General features: G+C 41.0%; 1 protein-coding gene across 1 annotated transcript in view; it reads right to left on the reverse strand.

Annotated features, from left to right (window-relative positions):
* Positions 1-14,519, reverse strand: part of SVEP1 (sushi, von Willebrand factor type A, EGF and pentraxin domain containing 1) — a 121,468-nt gene that overhangs the window by 43,138 nt on the left and 63,811 nt on the right. The window contains exons 22-30 of the mRNA XM_048503302.1: positions 13,314-13,427; positions 11,890-12,003; positions 11,460-11,661; positions 9,252-9,409; positions 7,930-8,131; positions 5,581-5,756; positions 4,577-4,701; positions 2,031-2,154; positions 358-528 (exon numbers count right to left, since the gene is read on the reverse strand). Coding sequence (XP_048359259.1) covers positions 358-528; positions 2,031-2,154; positions 4,577-4,701; positions 5,581-5,756; positions 7,930-8,131; positions 9,252-9,409; positions 11,460-11,661; positions 11,890-12,003; positions 13,314-13,427 — 1,386 coding nt within the window. The remainder of the gene's footprint in view (positions 1-357; positions 529-2,030; positions 2,155-4,576; positions 4,702-5,580; positions 5,757-7,929; positions 8,132-9,251; positions 9,410-11,459; positions 11,662-11,889; positions 12,004-13,313; positions 13,428-14,519) is intronic.

Below are 14,519 nucleotides of genomic sequence, written 5' to 3' on the forward strand. Positions count from 1 at the left end.
AGTCATTATTTTGTGCATTATTGAACATGGTACTTTGAAATGAGAGTATTTATGCCAAAATGTATTTTCACTTTCAAATGAAATTGGGTGGGAGGGAGCAGGGCTAGGTAGGCACTCGGAGCCAAGCGGAGGATTCTACAATCAAGAAGGTCCGGTATGTTGAGTTCATGTTGAGCTCTGTGGCAGAGGAATATACAACCTTACTAACATCTTTTTCTGAGACAGTTTTGTCGAGTAGATTCTGGAGTCAAACAACACTATCCTAAAATGAGTTACAGCCATCTAGCCCCTTTTATTTCAGTGGAGTTAAAAGTCATTTTACTTATACTTGTTCTGAAAATTACCAAGTACACTTACTTTCACATCGTGGAAGGGGTTGGGTCCACTGTCCTAAATTTAGACAGTGCTGGACAGAATCTCCCACTATGTAGAAACCAGAATCACAAAACAGGGAGATTTTTGACCCCGCCTTTAATTCATTTGATGAAGTTCTCAGGTGCGGAATGAAGCCTTCTAAGGGTTGGCAATCTGTTGGAGGGGAAAAGAAACACATACAGACACCCACAGGCTGGAAACAGCACTGCTAAAATATAAACAAACGACATCAAAAGCTAAACATTCCAGTTATTACCAAACATGTAGCATAAACTTCATTTGCTTCACTACCTAGTAGTTATGCTTTTTCTCATGGGTACTACATCATTCTCTCTCTTCAAGTAAGCAAGGCTTTGAGGGGATACACTTCACTGGCTCCATTGTAGATTTTTGGTTGAACCTGGGTCGAACTGTATGTTGAGAGTGTGGCACAGTCACATATATTTCCAACCAACAGTCTTAATTCCTGAGGCTTCACTCTGACCAGTCAAATCTTTGGTACTAGTATTATCTGTAAAGGTAGACCCGTACAAGACCTAAAAACTACTGGCAATATTGTTTTGATGTAGTGAAAGCTGTTTTCACATCTGGTTTTCCTTTACAACTGAGGCTTCTTTGCTTAACCATGTGTCACAAATTCCTAATAATCTATGCTTTATTGTTCTGCATCTTTTCACCGCTGTTGGAATTGTGTTTGCAACACACAGGAAACAGGTAACAACTCTGACAGTCCAAGAAGGGCCATTAAAAAGTCAACTAATTCTATTGACGGCTCTAAGGAATGGGAAAGACACTTGACAAACTGAGCAGGTTTGGAAATCAATAATCCAAAAGTTATGTGAGCATGTCAAGGGGGGGGGAGGTGTCTTTATTTTGCATTGTATTTTAATATTCAATTTTTGTTCGCAAAGTATCTGAGAAAAATTTTGAAGGCCACTTTAATAAAATCGTGGGCCATTCTTTAAGTCAATGCAGATGGGTAAACTTGATTTTCTTACAAGTCAAAGAAAACAGAATAAGGAGCCAAAAGTGATTTAAATTTCTGTTTTCAATGAATGACTGGGGAGTTCTCCCATCTGACCTTGTTCTAGCCTACGCTCTTTCAACATCCCTATGCAGGAAACCATAAATACTTTGCTTGAGGTCCCAGTGTTATTACACAACACTGGAATGTGAAGAATGAACACTAAATGTTCCAGCATTAACTAATCTAATTATCTATTCAAAGCCAGCACGGCAGGGGGTCATTGCATCATTAAGTTCTGAATCTTCCAAGGAGTACTGATAAATAAAAAATTCCACTGATTTTTGGAATTTTCTACTAAAGAAACTTTCCCCCCTGTTGACTCATTTGTCACCTCTGTGCACACTAACAGTTCCTAAAACACTGTCTTATTTTCATAGCCAGTTTATAAGGAATGAAGAAATGGCAATGCCAAAAAGCGCAGAACAAAATTATTACCCAACTGGGGTCACTTGACTTCCCAATGGGTTCCAAACATGAAAAGATGTTCAGGAAATCAAACGGCCTCATCTGGCTCAGAACCTCAAAATACCTCTTACCAAGAAACTTCTAATAAGCTTTCAAAGAACCCCAGAACTTTCCAAAACCTAATTTTAAAGCTAGTGCATTTATAGGAAATTAAGGTTCTAACCAGCACAGAACATGCTCTTTGAATCTGTCTTCACTCTTCCAACAATCCCGGGAAGGAAATCTGGCCAGGCCAATACATTGCCTTTTTGCAATTCCTCTGGACAAGAAGTGGCCAATGATTTCACCTTAGAGTCACAAGAGACAGACACATCCAAAAATCAGTAATACAATACAAAAAAATTAGGAGAACATTGAAATGCAGTGAAAGCCAATACTTCAGCCCTAATTACCAGCCCGAAAGCTGATAATTTGCAGTCGATTCATGAGTGCCAGGAAGCGACTACAGAACAACAAGTAATTTAATAAGGTTATTGGGGAAGGGAGGAAAATTCTAACTTTTGTCTGGAGAAACCTCAGCAATGTCTTCTATCCACGTGAGACAGCCTAGTGCTGCAAGCAAAGGCCTTGACTTAACTGAGGCTGAGTTTGCAACTCGAATTGGAAATGCTGAGGAGAGAAGGCTGGTCATGCTGGCTTCAGGGTGGTGGTGTGACCCTGTAGTGGGGTGAAACCCTCAACCCAGCTGGCATCCTGGGAGGGGTGGGATAGCCCAGGGGAGCCTGTGCACACTCCTTCTCCCTGTCTCCACCACCCACCCATGCTTCAGTCTCAGTTGTTAGGGTTGTGTAGTTGGTTTATTTGCTTCTGTTCTCTGTTTAGGGCAATGGCAATCACTACTTTGGGACCAGGAAGGAATTTTCCTCCAGGCCAGATAGGCCAGGGTTCCTCGAGGTTTTTTACCTTCCTCTGGGCATACAGCAGGAGTCACTGAGGGAGCAGAATGAAAGTAGTTGTGACTGTCCTGCTGGGTACAGGAGCTAGATTACATATGAGGACCCTTCCAACTCTATGTTCTATGTTTTATATTGCTATGGTTCTATGCTGGGATGGTGCTTGGGGCATTGGAACAGTTCTCTTTGGGGGGAAAGGCTATGTCTGCGAGTCAACTCCCCTGTTTAGAGATTCCCCTATGTAGTCTTGCGGAATGGAGGCATTCAGCAGTATGCCCAGATGGGGACTGCTGGGTGACTTTCACCACTAGGTGGCTAGGGAACTATGCTGAGGCTGGTGCCCAAGGAAGATTCTGGGGGGGGGGGGGTTGCCACTCAACAGTTCTCCTCCCCTCCCACAGGTGGGCTGGGAAGATGGGTTTATCAGGTGGCAGGTGGATCACCCAATGCCAGATCCGTCTCCAAGTGACCCAGTGCTCCTGCAGTTGTGTTCATTAAAGTTGTGACCTACTTTTCCCCAATCAGCAGTTTGTGGTATGTTTTTTTCTTCCCCTGTCCTTGGAGCCACAATTTTGTTTTAAATAAAAACAAAATTTTATTTAAAATTTTAAAAAAATCCTAACAAGTTAGGTGTCAAAACAAAACAATATAAAAGCTGCAACAGATTGACAACAGAGAAAAAGAACTATGACAGGTCCAGGCAAATTTGGAACCATTCTTATTTTTACTATTGTTTCAGAAGGCAGTAATATTTCAGAGGGTACCAATTTGAAAAGGATGTAAATTGTGCTATTTCATGTTTCTATGAAATTACATTGCTTCTCCAGCAGAACAAGAACTGATAATTTACTACTGATTCATGAACTATACAAAATAACTAGCAGTCGGGAAAGAACAGGAAGTAATTAATTAGTCTAACAACAAACAACATTGTCAGGAGTAGTAGATCCATTACTTCTGGATACAGAGAAGAGAATGCTTGGTATTTCAGCCAGAAAAATCAGCAATAGCAGAACACATGATAAACCAACCTGGACATAGAATATTATTTGAAAAAACAGAAATTCTGGACCACTCTGAAAGCCACTACGTCAGACTACACAGAGAAGCAATTGAAATCCATAAACACATGGACAATTTTAACAGGAAGGAAGAAACTATGAAAATGAACAGAACTTGGCTGCCAGTGTTGAAAAATACTAGGGTCAAGACTGTGTCAAACCAGCTCCACACAAACACAGGATGACCATAGACAAAAGAAACAAAGGCCAGGATACTTCTATTCAGATGCTCCCACCAGTGACCTTGCTATCTACAGGGTTACTCCCAGGCTATAGTCTTCATTGTTACTCATACTTCTATTCAGATGCCCTCAACTATTGACCTGGTTGCCGCCTTTGTTACTCACAGACAAGGTTTCCCCACCCACCCTGGACACTCCAACAGATATATACTCCACTCGCTTTCCCAACATCAGATCCTCTGAAGATGCCAGCCACAGATGCAGGCGAAACGTCAGGAGAGAATGTTGCTAGAACACGGCCATACAGCCCGGAAACCACACAGCACCCAAGTGATTCCGGCCGTGAAAGCCTTCGACAATACAATGCTTGGTAATATTTATATGAACAAGCAAAGCATCGTCAGCTAATACATTAGTTTACAAAATAACAGCAATAATTCTAACTGGAATCAATTGATTTTGGAAAAGGCACAGGGAGTTAAGGGGAATGATCAGGTTGGGAAGATGAAAGGTCACTTCAGATTTTTATCCCAGCAAACTTTCAGGAAAACAAATGAGAAGCTATGTATTTACCTGTTGTAGAGACAGAACATAATCCCAAATGTTAAGCTGGCTGATGGAGCCCACAAAAGACTCCGCAGGATTGAACCCTTCTCCTCTTTGGTCTTGTTCTTGTCCAAGTACTAAAGCACCTCCACCTACGCGAGACAGAAAAGCAGGATACGAAGAAGTTCACACACATCATTATTCCATTTGTCACTGCAACCTACCGTACCTGGCAGACTGCCGCAGAAGAAGGGCAGAGCTTTATGAAGAGCTGGAACTATGCAGGTGGGGTGGCCTTGGTTGAGTTACATGGGAAGAAATACATAGGCTGCAATTTTTAAGGCAGTTGACGGGTCAGTAGAGGAAAGGGGAATGGCCACACCCAGCATGTGGCTAAACAGAAGATATCAATGTAGCTCAGTTCGCATGTTATTGCTTTTGCAGCAAGAGAGCCCTGTCTGCATGGCAGCACTAGCGGCAACCATATCATCATGCCCATCCTATGCAACCCAATGGCCCCTTCCGCTCACGCAGAATAATACACATTCAATCAGTTTCACAACTGTTTGAAAGTGGATTTTGCTATTCCAACAGTAAAATCCAGCTTCAAAGTGCATTGAAAGTGGATTGAAAGTGCACTATTCTCCATGTGAGGAAGGGGCCAATGTCTTCCAGTACTCAGCAACTACCAATATGGAGTGGCATCCGGCTAGGCCAGTTTTCATTCCACTATATGATTCAGACCTGAGTGAATGTTTTGGTTAATAGTTTATACATACACAGAGAGGGAGGGAGGGAGGGAGGGAGAGGGAGAGAGAGAGAGAGAGAAAGAGAGAGAGAGAGAGAGAGAGTTAGTTATCTATTTATAGTAATTATGATCTCCTTCAAAAGTGAACAAAAGGAACAGCAGAAGAACCAGCACAAGAGGGCCACATCTAACGTGATGTGACACAAAAACACAAAACATTTCACGGTGGGAATGCTTCACATAAGTGAAGCAAAACTGATTAAATGCAAATGCAGGACAATACCAGGTATTTCTGTTCCAACAGATAAACCACGGCCTCCATCAGATAGCCTTCCATCAATATACACACTCCAGGCTCCGTCAGTACTGGTCCAGGTGACAGCAACATGATGCCAGTTGCCATCGTTGACAGAAGGGCAATCTGTAATACTCTCCTTCCCATTCACATAAAGAACCCACCTGCAATAATTGGGGGGGGGGGGAGAGAGAGAGAGAGATTGAATTGTCTGTAAATACCTGCAGTGGTTTAAGTAAGAATCTATCTTTTCTACATAAGAACATAAGAACATAAGAACAAGCCAGCTGGATCAGACCAGAGTCCATCTAGTCCAGCTCTCTGCTACTCGCAGTGGCCCACCAGGTGCCTTTGGGAGTTCACATGTAGGATGTGAAAGCAATGGCCTTCTGTGGCTGTTGCTCCCGAGCACCTGGACTGTTAAGGCATTTGCAATCTCAGATCAAAGAGGATCAAGATTGGTAGCCATAAATCGACTTCTCCTCCATAAATCTGTCCAAGCCCCTTTTAAAGCTATCCAGGTTAGTGGCCATCACCACCTCCTGTGGCAGCATATTCCAAACACCAATCACACGTTGCGTGAAGAAGTGTTTCCTTTTATTAGTTCTAATTCTTCCCCCCAGCATTTTCAATGAATGCCCCCTGGTTCTAGTATTGTGAGAAAGAGAGAAAAATTTCTCTCTGTCAACATTTTCTACCCCATGCATAATTTTATAGACTTCAATAATATCCCCCCTCAGACGTCTCCTCTCCAAACTAAAGAGTCCCAAACGCTGCAGCCTTTCCTCATAAGGAAGGTGCTGCAGTCCCTCAATCATCCTCGTCGCCCTTCTCTGCACTTTTTCTATCTCTTCAATATCCTTTTTGAGATGTGGCGACCAGAACTGAACACAGTACTCCAAGTGCGGTCGCACCACAGCTTTATATAAGGGCATGACAATCTTTGCAGTTTTATTCTCAATTCCTTTCCTAATTATCCCCAGCATAGAGTTTGCCTTTTTCACAGCTGCCATACATTGAGTTGACATTCCCATGGAACTATCAACTAAGACGCCCAAATCCCTTTCCTGGTCTGTGACTGATAGCACTGACCCCTGTAGCATGTATGTGAAGTTTGGATTTTTTGCCCCTATGTGCATCACTTTGCATTTTGCTACATTGAACTGCATTTGCCATTTCTTAGCCCACTCACCTAATTTATCAAGGTCCGCTTGGAGCTCCTCGCAATCCTTTGTGGTTCTCACCACCCTACATAATTTGGTATCATCTGCAAACTTGGCCACCACGCTACCCACCCCTACTTCCAGGTCATTTATGAATAGGTTAAAGAGCACTGGTCCCATATGTAGAAGGCTGTTTCTAACATTTGCAAATTATGTCATGTGGAGCAACCCAGTCATTCATTCCCAGGAGTACAGCTATATGGAAAAGCAAAACAAAAAAGGGTATTCTCTCCAAAGCTGCAAAAATGTCTAATTGCACAGGAGGTTACTATACTATACTATTCATTCATTCAGTCAGTCAGTCAGTCAGTCAGTCAGTCAGTCAGTCTGTCTGTCGTCCGTCCGTCCATCTATCTATCTGTGTACTTATTTCCTGCCCACCCTCAAAGTCCCCAGGAAGGGTACAATCATAAAATACCACAAAACAATCTTAAAATCATAACACCAACTTCAGAAAATCATCCCCATTCCCTACCCAAACCCTCCTAAAAATACATAATTATCCATCCCACATAATGCCCCCAAAAACTTTTCAAAAACTGGGCTGGGGCAGAACCAATAGAGCATTGGCATGATGACAGCAGGAACCAAATAAAAGGGTGAGGGGAAGTACTGCCCCGGAAGGAATTATGAATAAAATGTATGTTTGAGCTCAAATATGAAGAGAGACAAATTAAGATGTCCCTGGACTTTCAGAGATTTTTTTTTTAATTCAGGATATTTATATATTGAAATTGTGGTGCCTTCTTGATCAATAATGGCACACCTGGGCTCTGCAAAACAAGTTTATCAGGGGTTTTTTAAACAAAATTTTTAATCCAGGTATGCTAAGCACTTTGCAATTTTATCTTTAATAAAATGTAAAATTTAATAAATCAAAGATTGTGAAAAGCAGAACGGTGTCATTCTTTAGTAGAGCACACTTTAATTTTGGTGCTGTGTGTACTGCTCTGGCCAAGCTGTAATGTGTGTGCTCCCTAACAGAGAAGCCCTGACTCACTGCTGATGCCAGCTTTGTTAGAAAGTGTGATCACTTTCATGGAGAATACAGAAGCTTATGAAAAGAGAGAAGTTGGTCTAGCATTTAAGACAGCACTGTTGCTAACTCATATACCCATTGTAATCTGTAAGCAGAAATGCATTGTCACTTCCATTTTCCACTGCATAAGAAATTGGAGTCCCATAATTAGTAGTGTCAGTGGATCTCATCCAGAAGGCACACGTGATGTCATGGAGAGCAGGGAGGACACCATCTAACATAACATAGCCATAGATCCCAGAAACTTCAAAATCCAGATTGAATCCAGAAGACTGTTCTGAAACGAAATGGGAAAATACTCAGGCAAGTCTCCCCCATTCCACAATTTCAGTAGTTTGCTTGCAAATGTGTGAGTTTAAATAGAAAAAAGATTAAACTCTATCTGCCATGGGAACAGGACACAGAAGATGATCTTGAGACAGTCCTGGAACATCCAGGTACTTTAAACAGTTCCTGAACAAATGCACACCTTTACATTGGGAATATCAATGATTTATTTTCCAAAGAATTAGGGTCCCAGTGCAGCTCAACGGTTACAGTGCTCAAATAGGAGCAGGAGTCCCAGATTTAAATGCCTACTCAACCACAAAACTAACCAATTGACTGTGGACCACTGAGGCCCTTTCTCCTTGCATCTAAACAACCAAATCAAGTTGCTGACAGAGCAAAAAATGTACAAAGTGAAAACCACTTAAGCCGCTCTGGATTCTACAAGATGAACATAATTAAAATGTGGACTAATGCTGTAAGAAGTACCTATACAAGGAATCACATACACACACAACATATAAACAACAAACACAGACAGACAGACAGAACCCCCCACTTTGTAAAAGCCTATTTAAAACCAGCTTTCAACTCAACATCTTTCCAGTGCTATCCCAAGGGGCTTATAACCCCCATCTGTTGCTCACAGCCTCATTGGAACACCTGTGGCACTAAGAAAAATGAACTGGTCAAACTATGCTGGTTTGCATTTAGTGGTTACATTCACTTTACCTTATACTCTTTTTGCAATAGAGCCATGTTCTCTTTTCAACAGTGTGAAGGTACACTATTGTAAGGATAGTAGCTATTGAACAAAATTTGTTTCTACATTAATCTACACAAAAAACTCTGAATATTGCCCAGTAACAAACATCCAGATGGCCTTTGTTATTACAAGGATGATGATGTTGAAGACTTACACAAAGCAGTTTAATAGGGAACTCTTTTCATAAATAAACTGGGAGAAAAACTAAATGCAATATTGAAGGTCTATAAATCTGTGGAAAATGAAATTCCATTCCGATATCCATTACATTCCTAGAAAGCTAGCTAGTACTAGTTCAAGATTATACAGCTGTTTCCCAGAAACTGTTGAGCACCACTTTTGCTGGTACTTTGATCCTGTGTACCTGTTTCACACCTGCTGCCTGTAAAGCCAGGAGGACATTTACAGATGAATGAGTTCAAGGCATCCACACACGTTGCTCGGTTTGCACAGGGGCTAGATTCACACTCATTGATGTTCACTTCACATTGTGGCCCTGTATATCCTGTGACACATTGGCACCTAAGAGCAAAAAAGAACAATTCCATTGTTACTGTTCAAACAACCAAATACTATTATTTCTGTTACTCCAAGCTATCTATCCAAGTGATACAGGCAACAAGAAGGAAAAACAGAGTGGATGAATTTCAAACTTGTACCAGCAGATGATCAGTTGGCCTGGAGGGGACCCTGCTACCAAGTGAATTGTGTAATCTTGATTTGTTCTCCACAATGTATTTCAGATCTATAGTATTCAGTAGGCTTGGTAAATACCCTACAAATTCGGTAAAATTCGGATTTGGATTTATTCAAGCATAAAATAATCTGTATGCCCAAATAAGACAAATAACATATTCGGATATACCCGAATATTACCTGTAGGCCAAAACGCAAAAAAACACCAAAAATTCTCAAAAAAAAGCCCAAATATCTTGCATTTGGATTCGTTCATATTCGGGCAGGACATTTTTTGCCTGAATTTTTGCCCGAATATGCCCAGTTTTTGCCCGAATATGCCCAAATTGTTTAATCCGAATCTCCAAGCCTAGTATTCAGGGTCTGTGTCCACAGTGAATGAAGATTAGGGCCTTACAGGTCTATGATCTTTGTGTGACCTTCAGAAATGGGAGTTTTTCAAGTATCCTAGTTCTAGGCCTTGATTTTTTACACTTATTTCTTTTGGCTAGTTTTTCTTGAAGCGAGATCATAAACCACAGCTCTGAATTGGTTGCTATTGATCTCCACTTTCTTGCAAAACATATAGTCTTTGCTCCAAATTGTAGCCATTACAATTAATCTGCCACCTCTCCAAACTGACAGCTTTTTTCCTTAGAAAGCAACCACCACCCTTTCCAATTTTTTGTGTCTTGATTTTTAAAAAAGGCAATCAAAATCTGATCTGCAAGGAGGTAGGGGCTGATGCTTACAAAAACATTTCCAAACTTCAACTGCACATAAACAGGTATTTAAAAAGTGACCTTTCAGCAGAGACATGAAGGAGAGTCACTCAACCCCGCACTCTCTAACTACAAACTCTGGAGTGACTTGAAAACTCTTATCTAACTTTTTGAAGGAGATCAAACAGGACCTTCCAGCACCCTTTTTGTGAGAGGAGGGGATGGAAAGCCAGATGTACTGTTTAACTATGAGAAGTGTGGTGTCAACAGATAACAGCAAAATAATGCTATTGTAGTGTGTGTGTATGTGTGTGTGCGCGCACGCACGCGTGTTTTAACTGAGCCAGGAATGTTCAGTGTGTCTAGGAGTAAGGGAGGGAGTATGAATGCAAGGGATGGGGAGACCGGGTCTTGAGGAACAAAGATGGTACCAGTGGTGGCGAACCTTTGGCACTCCAGATGTTATGGACTACAATTCCCATCAGCCCTCCAGCATGGCCAATTGGCCATGCTGGCAGGGGCTGATGGGAATTGTAGTCCATAACATCTGGAGTGCCAAAGGTTCGCCACCATGGCGCTAGGCATTTGTGGGAAGGGGGGGGGGAATAGAGCGTCACTGTGATGTTGCAGTGATGCTCAGTAATGGGCAGAGCAAAGAAACAGAGCATTAAAGGGGGCGGGAATCAAGCAAGTGAAAATTGACCAAAAAAATCTTCACACAAGAAGCACATCCAGAAAAAGCAGGGAATTCCTTCATTTTCTCCAAACTTGCAGCAAAAGCAAATAAGTCTAGTCTGGATACCTGAACAAGGCACGAAGATTTACAGAACCAGACTCACAGAAAATAACACATGAGGAAACTGTTCTTTATAATTGTTGGAAACAAACTGGGAGCTCAACACTATATTTCCTTCACAAAGCTTTTTCTGATATCCTTCAATAAATTTAGATAATAATATTCATTTCATCTCTGGGAACTGAGCTATAAAATAAATTAAATTTGGATGTGGATTAAATTAAATTTAGATAGCAATGTTCATTTCATTTAATTCACGCTGAGTTTATTTTATAGCTCAGTCCCCAATCCCCATATTTTTAAAGAATATTTGGAGAAACAATATAGAATATTTTATTCAAATGCAGTTCTCATATTTTCTCTCTCTTTCTCTTTTTACCTGTAACCATCAATACCATCTTTGCAAGTGGCTCCATTCTTACAAGGTCTACTGAGACATTCATTAATGTTTTTTTCACACAGGACACCAATAAACCCAGAAAGGCACTGACAACGAAAACCTCCAATCTGATCTTCACAGGTGGCTTTGTTTAAGCAGGGGTTTGAAAGACATTCATTTATCTCAGCTTCACAGTGAGTACCTGAAAAGAAAGCCACAACATAAAAGGCTTGGATTGAATTATTTAAAAAGTCAGTTGACACTGTTACCAAGCCATTTCTAGATTTCAGAAACTAAATTAGCCATTGCTATCCAGCCTAAAGCCAAAGAAATGGAGAGACAGAGGAAGAGAAAGGGAGAGAGAGAGTAGCTGGCAATCCTAAACCCAACTGCTGACCTCCACCGAACCAAAATATGACAAAGGACCAACCTGTGAACCCTTCTGCACAGGTGCATTGGTAAGCATTTGTACCATCAACACAGACGGCTTCATTCAGACATGGATTTGACATGCATTCATTTATATCTTCTTCACATAGTATGCCTTGAAACAATATTACAGGGATGATGTTAATAGCATGTATGCACACACATACAAGCTCACAAACATGTACTGACAAATGAAAAATGCAAGCATGCAAACACAGAACTACTATATTCCCAGGACTGCATACAACAGTACATTTTTTAAAAATTGCTTGTTAGGCTTAGCCATTCTTATCTTCTTTGCCCTCTTGCCACAAGTCAAGAGTTTCTTTGTGTTTTTTTCTTCACACATAGTTGCCATGTTGTGTGAACAGTGGGAACATTTGTATTCACCTACACGTACAGCCTTGGTGCGTTTGACAATGAACTCTTGATCTTTACCGGAGCTGTGTACACATGATAAAAATGTGTGCCGCCCTTGTTTATATATGGTGACCTGTGACAGGAGAATCTACATGTGGTTAGTTGTCTTCTGATATCTACAACTGTCATATTTGAAAGGGGCTTCTGTTTCTCAGAAAAGGATCTGAACAGCTAGCTTAAGCACCCCAAAGGCTTGAATATACACAGCAAAGAAGCTCTGAGCTCTTGGACTGAAAAGCAGAATCAAAATAAAACAAATAATTTCAATGGCACATACTTCAAAATCAGTAAGTGTAGACTATAAACTATGACAGTTTATTTAGGTGGTGTCCCTTGCGCAGACAGTCTTGTTTATATAAAAATATCTAAACACACACTGGCTCGGATCCCATGGAAAATTATTGCTCAGGGAAGAATTTCCATCTGAGGACCACAGGTTATTCAACCCCCTCCCACCCCGTTACAGCTCAAAATGCTCCGATTCTGAGGCCCTTTCCGCACGGGCCAAATACAGCGCCCTGGGGACGGCAAAAACGCACGGGGGGCGCACCCAACCCCCAGCGTGGCCGTGCGGAAACGGTCTGATCTTCAGAGACAAAACACTCCCAGAATGCCATGAGGCAGAGATGGAAGTCTGCTGTAGGAGGGGGATATTGCTAAATATCATCTTGCTTCTGCCCACAGAAATGTTAGGTAGGATCTGAACCTTCTGTGACGTCATGCTAGAAATTTTCTCCCAAGTACAGTGAAAAAGTTCAGCCTCTGGCACATGCAGAATAATGCACATTTAATCCACTTTCACAATTGTTTGAAAGCGGAGTTCAGTATTCCGAACTGTAAAATCCAGCTTCAAAGTGCATTGAAAGTGGATTGAAAGTGCATTATGCTGCATGTATGGAAGGGGCTTCCGTAAAACCTTTTCAGAAGGCAAAGGAGTTCAAAGATGAAGAAAATATGAGTCACACTGTTTTTAAAAAGTTGGTATCTTGCTTCATGATCTATCACCTGTGTAGCCTGGCAGGCACTGGCAAGTGAATGCCGCGATGCCATCCTTACATGTCCCTTTGTTGAGGCATGGAGAAGACTTGCACTCGTCAATTTCCACTTCACATTTTAAGCCTACAGCACAGGGGGAAATATACTGGGATTACAAAAGGGAAAAAAAAGATTGCTGAAGTTGAGAAAATCAGCTGCTTCAAACTACACACATGGGACAGTAAGCTACATGAAAACCATAAGATCCAGCTAAAAGAAATTCAGACAGACCCCAAGCACATCTATACAGGAGATAACTCCATAAAGGGCAATGGACCTTTCTATGACGTAAGTGTGCACTGGATTGCAATGCTAAGATTACTGTTATGCACATGCACCTGGAGTACATGAACTAACTGGAATCAATTTCTGCATAAACTGGCAACAGGGTTGGATGTCTACATCTCTCACTGATGCCAGTGGAATTAATTAGTCAGTTTCACAGTTTGAATGGGAAAAGCAGCAAGAAGGTACATTCAGAGGTAAGTCCCACCAAGTTCACTTCATGCTTTGACTAATTAAAGAAAAGTAAAAATAGCAAGGGGTGGGCAGTATCCAGATATAAGAACCTAGTATGTTATACTGCAGTGGGAAAATTCTATACTATACTGTTTCACATAAAGATGTTAGTATATTATTATATTGTAGATTTCACAGCTGCCAGATCTTTACAATTAAAACCCAATATTTAAAATTAGTTATAAAATTAGGTCAATCATTCTCCGCCACAGAATAAAAGAAGGTCAGACCTTCTTTGTTGTAGAATGCTCTGCCTGGGTTCTGGTGTCTACCTAGCCCAGCTCTTCCCATCTATTGGCATACATGCTCTTGTCTCAAAGTAACATGTTCAATAATGCACAAAATAATGGTTTTAACAAAGACTGTATGTAAAAGTGAATTATAATTTTTATATTTATTTTGGTAAAGTTCAGAAGCGTGCAATTTTTTTCTACTATATTCTACTGCAGGAAAAGTTCAGAAGCGTGCGATTTTTTTCAACTGCTGCATAGCAACTGACAGAACTAACATGTTTATGTGAAACAGTACAGTGAGCTCTGTCTAATGAGAGCAAAAATAAAGGAGAAATATTTCTCCAATAAAGAAACACAAAATGGATATCATTGTATTTGTATTTTTCTAATGTTCATTACTGAACAATTGATCTACAAACTCCAC

This window comes from Sphaerodactylus townsendi, linkage group LG07 (genome assembly GCF_021028975.2).
Source record: "Sphaerodactylus townsendi isolate TG3544 linkage group LG07, MPM_Stown_v2.3, whole genome shotgun sequence".
NCBI classification, from domain to species: Eukaryota; Metazoa; Chordata; class Lepidosauria; order Squamata; family Sphaerodactylidae; genus Sphaerodactylus; species Sphaerodactylus townsendi.